The 13185-nt window shown below is 40.3% G+C and overlaps 1 protein-coding gene across 8 annotated transcripts in view; it reads left to right on the top strand.

Annotated features, from left to right (window-relative positions):
• SH3BP4 (SH3 domain binding protein 4) overlaps positions 1–12194 on the top strand; it is a 45919-nt gene extending 33725 nt beyond the window's left edge. For 4 of the 8 annotated variants that reach the window (XM_087919570.1, XM_087919569.1, XM_087919571.1 and 1 more), the window contains 3 exons: positions 1946–4299; positions 5915–6103; positions 11310–12194. In XM_087919570.1, the coding sequence (XP_087775696.1) occupies positions 1946–4299; positions 5915–6103; positions 11310–11537 (2771 nt within the window). In that variant the 3' untranslated portion in view covers positions 11538–12194. Of the gene's footprint in view, positions 1–1932; positions 4300–5914; positions 6104–11309 lie in introns of all 8 variants that reach the window. The other 4 variants (XM_087919574.1, XM_087919575.1, XM_087919572.1 and 1 more) reach the window with 1 other exon arrangement.
• Positions 12195–13185: the final 991 nt, after the last annotated feature.

Here is a 13185-nt window from a genome sequence, read left to right on the forward strand (position 1 = left end):
TGAGTTGGTTTGGACCCAATTAGGGTTTTTTCCTGGTTTGGTGCAGTTTTTGCTGTTGGTCTTCATTAGATCTTCTGCTTCCTTGAAGCTGTTTTACAGCCATCAATTTATGGAGCAATATTGCTGCTAAGCACTCAGGCAGAGTTCCTAGATAGGATTGCTGTTCAGTTTTAAACCTGAGCTCCAAACAAGTTTGAACAGCTTTGCTGCTAAAAGCAAACATTTACGATAGGGATAGAGAAAGAGAGAAAAGTCTTCCCTTTCTTCTCAGTTCCTTTTTTTTTACCCAATTCAGGTTGCTTACCCTCTTGTCCCCAATTGGGACAAATCTTGGCGGCGGCTGCACTGCCATTTCCACATCCATCATGATTGCCTTTTTTTCTTACCTCTCTCTTTGTCCTTCCTTTTATATAAAGGGCTTGTGTAGGGTTAATGGGAGCTAACCTGAACAGTTACTGTGGAAAGGTCAAGACGTGACCAAACCAGCCAGTTAGAAGACATGGTTAATCTATGGATGTCTAGAAGTATGAGGGTATGGTGGGTTAACTTTCTCTGATCTGATTGTTCTAGTTGAATCTCTTTCCAGTGGGGGAATATGACTATATTCTAGTCATGCTACTCCAACACGGCTTTGTAAATGAAGAGGGGAAAGTTGTAGGTTGGTGTATCTGTCCCCAAAATGTTGCCCAAAATGTCATCAAGCTTTCACTGTTTCAAGTATTTTAGGTAATTCTGCTTTTTAAAAGTATTGTTTTATTTTGTCTTCTGAGACTTCTCTTGGTTATATAATTTTCCATAATAATTTTGAATCACTTTCTTTTTGTCATTATTTTGATGGTGAAAATTTCCTTCCTCATCCATTAACTGATGTATCAATTTTTTTTTCTCCTTTTTCAATTTGTATGCCAGCCATCTTCCTGGTTTATTTCAAAGAAATTTTGTTTAGCATTTTGAATTTTTTGTGCTAATTCTTCTTTATCTATTATATTTAACTTATGCTTTATTAATTCCATTTGACTTTTTAAATTCTTTTTATGTGGTTCTTTTTGTAGTTCTGTCCCTAGTCTCTTATTCCTGATGACTGACTGGAGAAATCTATGCAGGTTGCCATTCCTAGGCCTGAGATAATGTGACTGCCCCAAAGTGACCCACATGACTTCATCTCTATGACAGTTTCTCAGTCTAATCCAATGCCTATATCAAAATCACTGTTAGTTGGTATTTAGAAATACATACATGGCTAGTGTAGCTTAGAATCATTTTCTGGCTAAGGCAGTCTTATTTTTCCTTTGATGTCTTCATTTCATATCAAAATTTCATCTGATTCATCACAAATTTTGCATAATTTTCCAAGTGAAAGATCTTGTTTGTTCCTATTCAGAAGTCTTTCTTATTGAATTCATTGGATGGATAGTTGAGTATAATCTGATAACTAGATAATCTTCTACAATTCTTGGACAGTAAGAATTTTTTCACACATTAACAAAAATGAGTCAGGAGTTTAAAGTATCTTCAGAGAGCTGCATGCTTGCTTCTAAACCCCACTGAATAAATTTGTAGATAATAATTATTATCATATGGTTATAAAATCTCAAGGTTTGGGGCTAATTTGCATTTTATTTTGCCAGGGGGTACATTTGGGGAAAAAAAGCGGGGGGAAACTAAACAGAATGGTGACAAATGTATTGTTAGTTAATTTAAATTACGTGAAAATTAATGTGATTATCCCTGTATATATCTTTTGTAATAAAATATCAAGTACAATTTAATGATAATCTTGAGAGGGATTTGGGGAGGTACATCCAGGTTTTTCAAGTTTCACATGGAGCCTTTGTGCCTTCAGTTTTGCACCCTAATTTAATAGGAGCACTTCATTGTTTATAACTTGTGTAGTATGTATTGATTATGTCATTTGCCATTCCTTATTTTTAGTTTTTCTTTGTAGTGCCTTCTCCTGGTGCCTTGATGACAGATAGTCTTACTTCATTGGGAACTGCAAAGGAAGTTGTAGCTATTAAAGACTATTGTCCAAGCAACTTTACTACATTGAAGTTTTCCAAGGGGGACCATCTCTATATCTTAGATACCTCAGGAGGTGAGTGGTGGTATGCACACAATACCACAGAAATGGGCTATATTCCATCCTCCTACGTACAGCCCATAAACTATTGGAACTCTTCATTAACTGACAGTGGAATGATAGACTATCTCCTTGAATGTTCTGATGAAGGAGCAAAAGAGTTGGATCTGCTTGGAGACTGGTCAGATGCAAAGTGGAACTTAGCTAAGAACAATCCTTTTTTGAACAGTATTCAAACTACTAACCATTTTCTGGATGGAAATATGAAAGAAATGTCAAAAAAGAGCGAAGAGGGTTCCCCCCAAATCACAATGGATTTGTTACTCTTTGATACAGTGCCTACACTTACAGGGTCAAGTTCTGCAGCAAATAGCAGTGCAGGTAATAATCTTGACAAAGTGCCATCATTGAATGGATTTGATTTTGAGAAAGCAAACAGACGAGACAATCCTTTTTTTAGAAGCAAACGCTCATACAGTTTATCAGAGCTCTCTATACTTCAGGCAAAATCAGAAAGTCCATCTTCATCAGGTTTCTTTAGCGGATTGAAATCTCCTACCCCAGAGCAATTCCAAAGTAGAGAAGATTTCAGGGTTGCATGGCTAAATCATCGGAAACTAGCAAGATCATGCCATGACTTGGATTTGCTGGGTCAGAACCCTGGTTGGGGTCAGACACAACCTGTGGAGACCAACATAGTTTGCAAATTGGATAGTTCAGGTGGTGCAGTTCAGCTTCCAGATACAAATATTAATATTCATGTACCCGAAGGACATGTGGCTGATGGAGATGCACAACAGATCTCTATGAAAGCTCTATTGGATCCACCATTAGAACTCAACAGTGACAAATGCAGTACCCTAAGTCCTGTGCTAGAAATTAAGCTGAGCAACATGGAAATCAGAACACCCATTATATTGGAAATGAAAATTTCAGCAGAAATTAACAGTGACGTTTTGAGCAAGAATTTAGTAGCAGTAAGGTGCCTGAGGAGTGATGTGAAGGAAGGCCCATATACTCCAATGGCGCTAAGCTACTGTTATGGAGGCACAATCAAGGTTCAGTTGGAGAACCTGGAGCCCTGCATGTATATAGCTATTGTAGCCCATGGACAGAACATTTCATATCCTTACACGGTTTGGGATTATATCAATAAAAAAATTACAGTTGGGGTCTATGGTCCAAAACACATACATCCTTCATTTAAAACTGTAGTTGCTGTATTTGGACATGACTGTGCCCCAAAGAGTCTTATAGTTAATGAAGTTACACGTCAAGTACATAGTGCAGCACCTGTAATGCTGCATTTGTGGGGAAAGCACCAGTTCTTCTTACGAAGGCCACAAGACTTAAAACTTTGCATGTTTTCAAATATGCCTAATTATGAGGTGAAAGCGAGTGATCAGGCAAAGATGGTTAGAGGATTCCAAATGAAGCTTGGCAAAGTCAGTCGCCTCATTTTCCACATCATATCACATGACCCTAATGAGCTGTCCGATTTTACTTTAAGAATTCAAGTCAAAGATGACAAAGATATTATGCTTGCTCAGTTCTGTGTACAGACACCTCAGCCACCTCTTAAAAATGCTGCTAGGTGCATTGGGCAGCGAAGATTTCTGAAAAAAAATGAAATTGGGAAAATAATTTTGTCTCCTCTTGCAACCACCAGCAAATATCCTGTTTTCCAAGATCGGACTGTCACTGGTTTAAAATATGGCAAAATGCTGAAAACTGTAGTGAGGCAAAATAAAAACCATTATCTCCTGGAGTATAAGAAAGGAGATGCTTTAGCTTTGCTGAGTGAGGAGAAAATCAGATTGAAAGGTCAGCTCTGGACCAAGGAATGGTACATTGGATACTATCGTGGTAAAATTGGCCTAGTCCATACTAAAAATGTTTTAATTGTTGGAAAAGTCAAACCAAATTATTTCTTTGGACCTGAGCTTACTACAAGTATATTGCTGGAGCAAATTCTAAGACCTTGCAAATTTCTTACCTATATCTATGCTTCAGTAAGGACTTTACTGATGGAAAATATTAGCAGCTGGCGTGCCTTTGCAGATGCTCTGGGATATCGGAACTTGCCACTTGCTTTTTTCTGTCGAGCAGAATTGGACAGTGAACCAGAATGTGTTGCTTCTGTGTTGGAGAAGTTGAAAGAGGACTGTAATAATTCAGAAGGTAAAGATAAAAAATCTTTCCAGAAAGAACTGATGTCGGTAAGTAATTTCACTGCCCGTTGTTTTAGCCTCTTTTGGTTTAATAGTGCAGTTAAATCAGGGGTGTCAAACTCGTGGTGTCACGTTGTCATCTTGTGACATATCACAACTTTCTCCCCTTCACTAAAATGGGGATGGGCGTGGCTGGAGCATGACACATCTGGCTCACAGGCTGCATGTTTGACACCCCCAAGTTAAGGAGGAATTAATAACTGGGTTTTAGCAGTGTCTATGTAGCGTTTAACTATGAATATAAGTTCCAGCAACCAAGGCAGCACCTGCTGCTTGCTTCTAAAACAATTCAGCTAAAAAGAACAGGTTTTTTTTTTATAAAGAACATATTAAGCATTTGGTTATACTTTTCCTGATACTTTTCCTAAAATATACCAGCTGCCCTTTGAACAGTATCATCAACAAGAATTTGACTGACTAGTCAAATCAAAAAGTACTGTATGGCACCTTTTTGTGTCTTCTAATCAAGGTTGATTTCTAGCAACTTACCTTGATGAGTAACTGAACAAAATGAAGTAATTGCTAAAAGAGGACTACTTGTCCTATAGCTGGATAATAATGCCACTTCTGAAGAATATACAAAGTAATTTGTGACATGACAGAATTGTGTTTACCAGTTATCTAAGGACTATATCAGTTCCTTCAAGTGTTCCAGGTTGCTGATCTGCAAAAAAACCTGGCACTTGTTTCTAAAAAGCACCTTCATCAAAGTAATTTGTATGTATGTACGATGTTATAGGCTGTATAACAAATACCAGTTCAAGGTACATTTTCCCCAGCCCATCATTTGTACCAGTCAAACCTGGTACAACTTTAGCTTGCACAACAGCAATATGAATAGCAAAGTATCAGTTCTCTATGTTTACTGTTTGTGTGTCTGTGTAATTAGTAAACTATATAAATTGGATAAAATTAAATTGGCTGTATATATTAAATCTGCAGATTCTTGTTCAGCAGCCCTGTTCAAATCCAGAACCTTTTGGGGAAGTCCCTGAAGGCATAATTTATTTATTTGCATTTTTTTGCTAGATTATGTAACCATTTCACATTCTTGATTGGACACCAGAGTCTAATGTGGTGAGTGAGGCAGTGTTTTGCATCACAGTTTAGGATTCTTTGCAATTTGTGGAGAATAAACAGGTGGATAGAACCCTCTATAATTTGAATTTTGCCATATGCAAGCTTAGTCTATGTCCCTGTGTGCCTTCTTGGGATGGCCAAGCATGGCTTGAGTTACTAGTTCCAATAGAAAGAGCACTCTCTAGCCAGTTCATAATGTCAGCATATTCCCCAAACAATCTGGGTCTTCATTTTACTGCCCTCAGAAGAATGGAAGGTTGAAGAATTAGTCAATCTTGAACCAGTCAGGATCAAACTCCTGGATGTGGGCAGAATTAGCTTGAAATACCGCATTCTAACTATTGCACCACCACAGTTCCAACACATTACCAGTCTTTCCTTACGGAAGATTATAATGTTGTCTACTCTGAAATGGGCAGTAGTATACCCTCTCTTGAAAAATTCTTCCTTGGAACCAGCTACCAAATTACAGCAAATTGTCCAGAACTTCAATGAATAATCTAGTTTTTTTCTCTTTTCTCAGGCATTATTGAAAATGGACTGTCAAGGCTTGGTTGTCAAGCTAATTCAGGATTTTGTTCTTCTGACTACAGCTGTAGAAGTGTCTCAGCGCTGGAGAGAACTTGCTGAGAAATTGGCTAAAGTTTCTAAGCAACAAATGGATGCCTATGAAGCTCCCCATCAGGATAAGAATGGTGCAGTTGATAGTGAGGTAAAAAAATACATTGTGTTCAGGCCATCCTGGAAGACCAAATTAACTCAGTAACTTGGAAAATGAGTTTCGTACTATGTTCAACATATTTTCCCTCTCTTAAATAAAGACAGCCAAACTAAGAAAAGAAAGCAATCTGTGTTGTACAGCCATTGCAATAAAAAAATTACAGTTATTCTTCCAAGATCAGTACAGATTTTATACCGTGTTTCCCCCAAAATAAGACCAGGGCTTATTTTGGGGGAGGTCTTACTTTTTTTGTGGCTACAATGGAGCAGTAGGCAATGGGGTATGATGGAGGACGAACCAATGCACTGGTGCCATGGCCACTAAACCAGAGGGCCCCACTGCTAGGCTATCAATGTGCCAACAACTGCCTGGCCTTGCGACGGTGGCGCCATCAGCTCCATGCAGATTGTGGCTTCTTCTCATTACTGCTGCAACAGAGCAGGAGGCTGAGCATTGCACCGGTGCCATGATCACTTAAGTGAGGTGGTGGGGATGTGTGGAGGACAAAGTGAGGCAGGGGGTGGAGAATGAAGCTTCTTGCTGCCACAACGAAGCAGGAGGCTGAGCAATGCACCGGTGGCGCGGCCACTAAGCAAGGCAGTGGGGATGGATAACGAAGTGAGGTAGAGGGGTGGAGGATGAAGCCCCAACAGTATCCTTGGCTGCCCAGCCTTCAGAGGCCTGATGCTAGTGGAGTGAGGCGACAGCAGTTGGAGCAGCCCCTTTCCCATCTCACTTGGCGGCAGCAGCCAACAAGGCACCTCCTGCTGCCGCTTCCATTCCACAACTGATTGCCTGGAGCCTTGGGCGGGGTGTTTGCCTTGCCACCTGCATTCCAGTTCTCACCTAAAGCATCCCTTCACTAATCTGCTTTCCAGCTCTGCCACTGCGTGCAGGGCAACAAAAGAAGACTGTGGGACGACTGCTAAAAAAAAAAGTTCAATCAGACCTTCCAACTTCGCAATATCTTTTTTCCCCCTGAGAAGTTGGAAAGTGATTGCTTCTTTTTTTTTTTTTTTAGTTCCACAAACTTCCTTTGTTGTTCTGGAGAACAGAGCTGGAAAGGTTAGTGAAGGAATTGTGGTTGCTCTGGGGTGGGGGTTAGGATTTGGCATTTTGATTGCTGTAGGGTGGGTTAGGCTTAGTGTTATGGTACAGCTCACTCCCTCTCCTTACGAGGAGACCTGTCTTTGTAACCCAAACATCCTCAGTGATAGGGTGGGAACCACCAGGAGAGTCAAGAGGAAGGGACAAGAGGATGGCAAAAGGCAGCAGGGCTACTGGTGGCCAAGTGCTAAGGCAGGATTTACCTCAAACCCTCACTCTCATTATAATCTCCTTCCTTCCTTTCCCCCTTTTTCTTATTTTTCCTGACCTCTTCATTTTTCTTTCTTCTTCCTTCCCTTTTTTCCTTCTTTTTCTTTCCTTGCTTTCTACCCCTCTTTCCTTCTTTTTCTTTGTCCTTCCTGTCCCTTCTTGGAAGCTCAAATGCAAACGGGGAAACATTTCTCGATGCCTCCTCGCCTTTAATCATATGCCACTTTTGCTAGTAGATTGTGGCCATTTATAAGACTGAGAGCAAACCAGGCTCAGTTTATCCCATGCTTGCATTTAGTGGGGGCGTCTACAGACAACAGTGCAGCAAAACTGTCAAAATGATGGCTCTGATAGCTGATCAGAGCTCCTGTTTTTTTATGTGCAACAGCTTTAGCGTTTAAGAACAGATGTAAGTTAGTTGCTTTTCAATTAATACATAATCCTTAAAAAGGCTCTCCTATAGGGACCCTGAAAGGTCTATTCAGACTGGAATTATAGCAAAGGAAAATATTTTCCCCGCTGGAAATAGCTGTTTGCAATATACAAGGAGGGGATCATACTTTCCTAAGAGCTCACAATTCAAGAATACCAATGTGCCATTCGTTAAATGCACATGAAGTATCTCAGGGTGAGAAGGGCATGGGGGCTGGGGAGGGGGTAATGATTGAACAGATCCTCAAGGCCTCCCCAACCCACTAAGATACCTCATGCTTCTCCCTCCCTTCCTTCCACAAGGATTCACTTACCTTGCAAACATCTGTCTCTCCCTCTTGTTTCTCTGTTTCTTTGCCTTTGAGGAAGGGAGAGGAGATTTGGCTTGGAAATTCTTTTCGTGCCAAGAATGGGCATTCCTGGGTGCTATAATATCGCACAGGTTCAGGCACCCATCCTCTTTTGCAGAGTCGGGGACCTAGAAACTTTCATTCTCAGCGCAAAAAGTATTTGGCGGTCTTCTGCTCCCCCCCCCAACTACTTTCCACTTAACTACTTCATGAGACCTTAATGAGTTGTCCCAGGGAGCACACTTACATGCAAATAGGACAAGAGGGGAAGGTGGGGGGGCAGGCAAGAAGATGCAACCTCTGTTTATCTGTGTGTGTATGGGAGAGAGAGAGAGTGATCTGTACTTCAGCTGGGGCACCCAAATTGCTGGCAGTGGCATGGACGGCACTCGGGTAAGCTGGTGCGGGATGTGGGGGGCTGCACCGCACCCCGGCCTTGCTTCATCCTCCAACCCCCACCGCTTTGCTTTGTAGCTGCCGCACCAGTGCGTTGCTCAGCCTCCTGCTAGGTTATGGCGATGAGCAAGAAGAAGCAGTAGCAAAGAGCTAATCAAGTCAGGGTGGGGGTGAGGGTGGAGGATGAAGCAAAGCAGGGGATACAGAGCTGCCCCAGCTTACCTAAGGGTCCTTCAGCCAGGCCAGCCAGGCCAAACCCTCAACCCCTTCCCCACTCAGGGCAGCCACATTTCTTCTCTAACCTGCTTTCCAGCTCTGTTCTCCGCCAGTGTGCAGAGCAACTAAAGTAGTCTGTGGGACTATGGTAAAAAAAAATATAGTTCAGGCCTTCCAATTTCTCATGGAAAAAAAAAAAGATCTCACAAGATTGGAAGGTCTGAACTATTTTTTTTTTTTTACCATAGTCCCAGAGACTACTTTAGTTGCCCTGCACATGGTGATGGGGAACTGGGCCTGTGTGCATGCACGCCTGCTGGGATGGCATGGGCTGTGCCAGACCTTTACAGTTTCCAGGATGGCCTTGCGGGCTGGATTCGACCTTCAGTTTGACATCCTTGACATAGGGCTTTAAAAGGTGATAACCAGCACCTTGCTTTACACTTGGAAGCTGACTGACAGTTGATGTAGTTCCTAGAGTGAGGGGCTTAGGGATGCAAACGCAGGTGTCACAATCACTATTGGACTGCTGTTTAAGTTTTTGAATAGTCTTCAATGGCAGTCCCATTTAGCACAAGTAATAATAACCCAGTTGCATAATGACAGGAATATGTGTGCACAACCCCTGATACTCCAGGAAATTCTCTAAATGATACATAAGATATAGTTGTGCAAAGACTGTCCTGACCACAATGCCTGTCTTCTGCTCAGTCAGGAGCCACAAATCCAGGAGATCTCCCAGACTGCAAACTAACTCAATATGGGGAAGGGGGACTATCATAATTCAGAATTATATATCAACCATCTCTATTAAGTCTTTTATCCACAGCCACTCGGTCTTAGAATTCAGCCTGTCTGTTCTTTCCCATTCAGACCTAATTGTAATACATTGGGGCAGCCTGTATATTTCTTGAATCTTAGAATCATAGGCCTTGATGGGACCTTGGAGATCTTCTACTCCAACCCACTATCCAAGAAGTAGGTTGTGGTTTACTTCATCAAGTGCCTTACTGAAGTCCAAGTAAACTATATACTGAGCGTTTCCCTGATCCACAAATTTAGTGAGTTTATCAAAAAGGGCAATAAGGTTTTTCTGGCAATATCTGTTTTTAACAAATCCGTGTTAGTTTCTAGCAATTGCTTTGTTCATTTCTAAGGGCTCCCAAACCTGCTTGATTATATTTTCCAGGTTTTTCCCCAAGTATTGGTGTCAAGTTAACTGTCTGTAGTTTCCTGGATCCATTTCCCCACCCGCCTTCTTGAAAATTGGAATTACATTTCATAAATGTCTGTACCTGCATATCTTCTCCAGGCACTGAGTCAGGATCTCCTATATTGTATCTCCTATATACTCTAGGATAGAGATATAAAGCTGGATATTACCAGCCTATTGGTAATCTCCAATTCTGTGTTGACAAATGATCTCATGTTGCAGCTTCATATAAATATTAAGTGTAAGGAGGAAAGGATTAAGCCTGCAGCACTCCATAACAGCACCCAGGCCCAAGCTCTCACTCCCTACTACTAATCTGAGAATGCTTGGGAAGGAGAAGAACCACAGTATAATAGCACCCCACACTCTCAGCTTTTGCAGATGGTCCAGTAAGTTGATGGTATTAAAGGCAGAGACATATCCAACAATACTGGGAAGGTTACACCCCACCTCCTAGTCTTTCAAAAAGTAATCAAACAAGGCAAACTGCAGTTTCACTCCCATAGTCAGGCCTGGATTCTGATAGGCATCTAATTAATCCATTTCCTCCACAAGCCTCTGTTATCGTGATCTTTTTATCCTCTCTACATGTTCCTTACTGAAAAAGAAAGGTTGGACTTTGCAAAGTTCTTATCCAAAAAAACAGGATGAATGTTGATTTCTTAAGACTTCTTGTTTTTTAGAGCAAAAGACACCTCTCTCAAAGATTTAATCCTTACCATTTACACATAATCTCCTGTCACCGCTTCAGCTGCATTAACTGCCCAAGAAAGACAGGCATCCAGTCCAATCCTGAATGCTTGCGTTTAAATTTAATTTGCAAGATATAAATTAAGCTGGCTAAGTGTTAATTTGGAATGTGTACTGCAACTGAGATGTTCAATTATTTGTATCCTTTTCCAATGCAGATAATGAGAAACATCCCAATACAAATAAATTTAGCTAACTCATTATAGTGGGATTTAGAAATTATATTACTTCTAGAATATTTTTCTTCCAATTTTCACTGAAGGAAGCCTGAGACTAGGCTATGCCACTTAGACTTTCATATTCCACAGAAAAAATAGATAAAATATTTAAAATATTTTATATGAAATTCTTATTAAAGAGAGCTGTGTTAGTAAGAGGTGTTAAAACAAACAAGGAGTATGATAGCACCTTTTAATAAAATTTGTTAATTGAAAAATTGCTACCAGATTCTTTCTGATTTTTTTACCACCATATGAGAAATAGTAGTAAACAGTCCTTGTTAACGTTGGTTTCTATCTAACAGGCAATGTGGAAACCAGCCTATGATTTCATGCTAACATGGAGTAATCAGATGGGAGACAGTTACCGTGATGTTACCCAAGAGCTACACATTGGACTTGATAAGATGAAGAATCCTATTACAAAACGTTGGAAACATTTGACTGGCACTCTAATTTTAGTAAATTCCTTGGAAATATTACGAGCAGCTGCTTTTAGCCCACAAGAAGAATATGATGATTATGCCCTCTGATGGGGAGTTTAGCCACATGCAGTCCGATTTTATTTGTTATTAGCTCAGTTCAAGAAAAAACACTTCTGAACAGCCAAAGTTTGGAGCATGATTCCTGAACTTAAAAAATAGATTTTCTTTTCTTCTTTGCAGAAGATTCCAAAGTCTTTTCTATATTCCACAGTGGACAACTTTCATTATGTTCAAAATCACACCTTTTAAAAATATTTGGCAGTACCAGACTGAAAACTCAAATCATTTTGATAAAGACCTTGTCATTTTTAGATAACATGGAAAACAGTTTCCTTCTTTTTAAATTATCACTTTGAATCACTGATATAGAGAAGCACAAATATGTCTCCTTGTAGGATTTGGATTTTAATGTGTTCTTGTGAGAATTGCCTTTCAGTTCTTACTCCAGCATCTCTTGTGATCTTGTCATTGATGAAACTGTTCTGTATTATTTCATTTTATGTAAACCATTTTTGTATGAAAATATGAGCACACTTTTTCAACTTAGCTGATGTTTCTTACACCAGAATTTAGCATTACAATTTAGTGTTCAAATAAAAAATGTATTTCACTCTTGTGTGGTTTAGATCTAAGGGCAAAAAAGCAAAGTAAAGCAAAAGCCCTAAACAATTTTTATTAAAAATAAATAAACCTTAATGGATGCCATTTATAGTACTGCCTCCCTCCTTTATCACACAGGTTATCCAATAATAATCTGCTTGTCATCTCTAATAGCAGATTAGATCTTCAGAAATGTATAGTGTTGGGCTATATTTAAAATATGGAAGATTGTTTTTCATTGTTTGGGCCTGCATCAGTTGAAAATCAGAACACATATCACCTTATAAACAATCCTGTATAAAAATAAACAAAAATTAGCAGGCCAGAGAAAATTATAAATTTGAACTGTTTTTGTGATCTAGACACCTAGATGTGGGATCTCCTTTAAAAGAAAAAAGGTCCTTTATGTGTATGCCACTTGCAGTTTTTGAAGTATGTTTAAGCTAAAGCATAGATGTACTAAGTATTAGGCCTATTTATAATTGGAAGAACAATGGGCCAAACAGAAGTTCAAAGTTTTATTAAATCAGAAAGTAGTTTGCTAAAAAAGCGGTTTTCATTCAAATTTAATTCAGTTCAAGTGTAATATGAGAATATTTATTTTTAAAAATGCAGTGTTCTGTTCATTCTGTTCAAGCTCTAACGGAAATTAGTTTAAATTTATTTCATAAGGAACAGAAGTATATCTTTCAAGCTTTCTGTTAGATCTTGGAAAGGAGGGAGGCCACACCAGAGCATTACTCAAAACACACTTTATTCGGGGAATAAAGGGGCTGTCGCGTCTGCATAGCTAACAGCAGACCTAGCAGCGAACAGCGGTTGGCTCGACCTAGCAGCCGGCTTTTATAGCCAACTGTCAAAGGGAGCCAACCAATGGGGAGTGTAAATGCCCCCGTAGGAAGAACGGACCTGATGGGGAACTGGTGTCAGCCCCGAGGACATAACACCCCTTCCCCCCAGATACGAACATGAATAGTCCTGCAGGTATGCGGGTGGTTTGTGCGATCGCCCTGATCGGCGCAGTTCGGGTGAGGCCCCGGGTGGCACAGAGTTCGTGGCAGCGGAAGCTGGACTCGTTGGGAGCTGGTCGGCCACC

Source organism: Pseudonaja textilis, chromosome 1 (assembly GCF_049901715.1).
Source record: "Pseudonaja textilis isolate UNSWEBS1 chromosome 1, rPseTex1.2, whole genome shotgun sequence".
Taxonomy (NCBI): domain Eukaryota; kingdom Metazoa; phylum Chordata; class Lepidosauria; order Squamata; family Elapidae; genus Pseudonaja; species Pseudonaja textilis.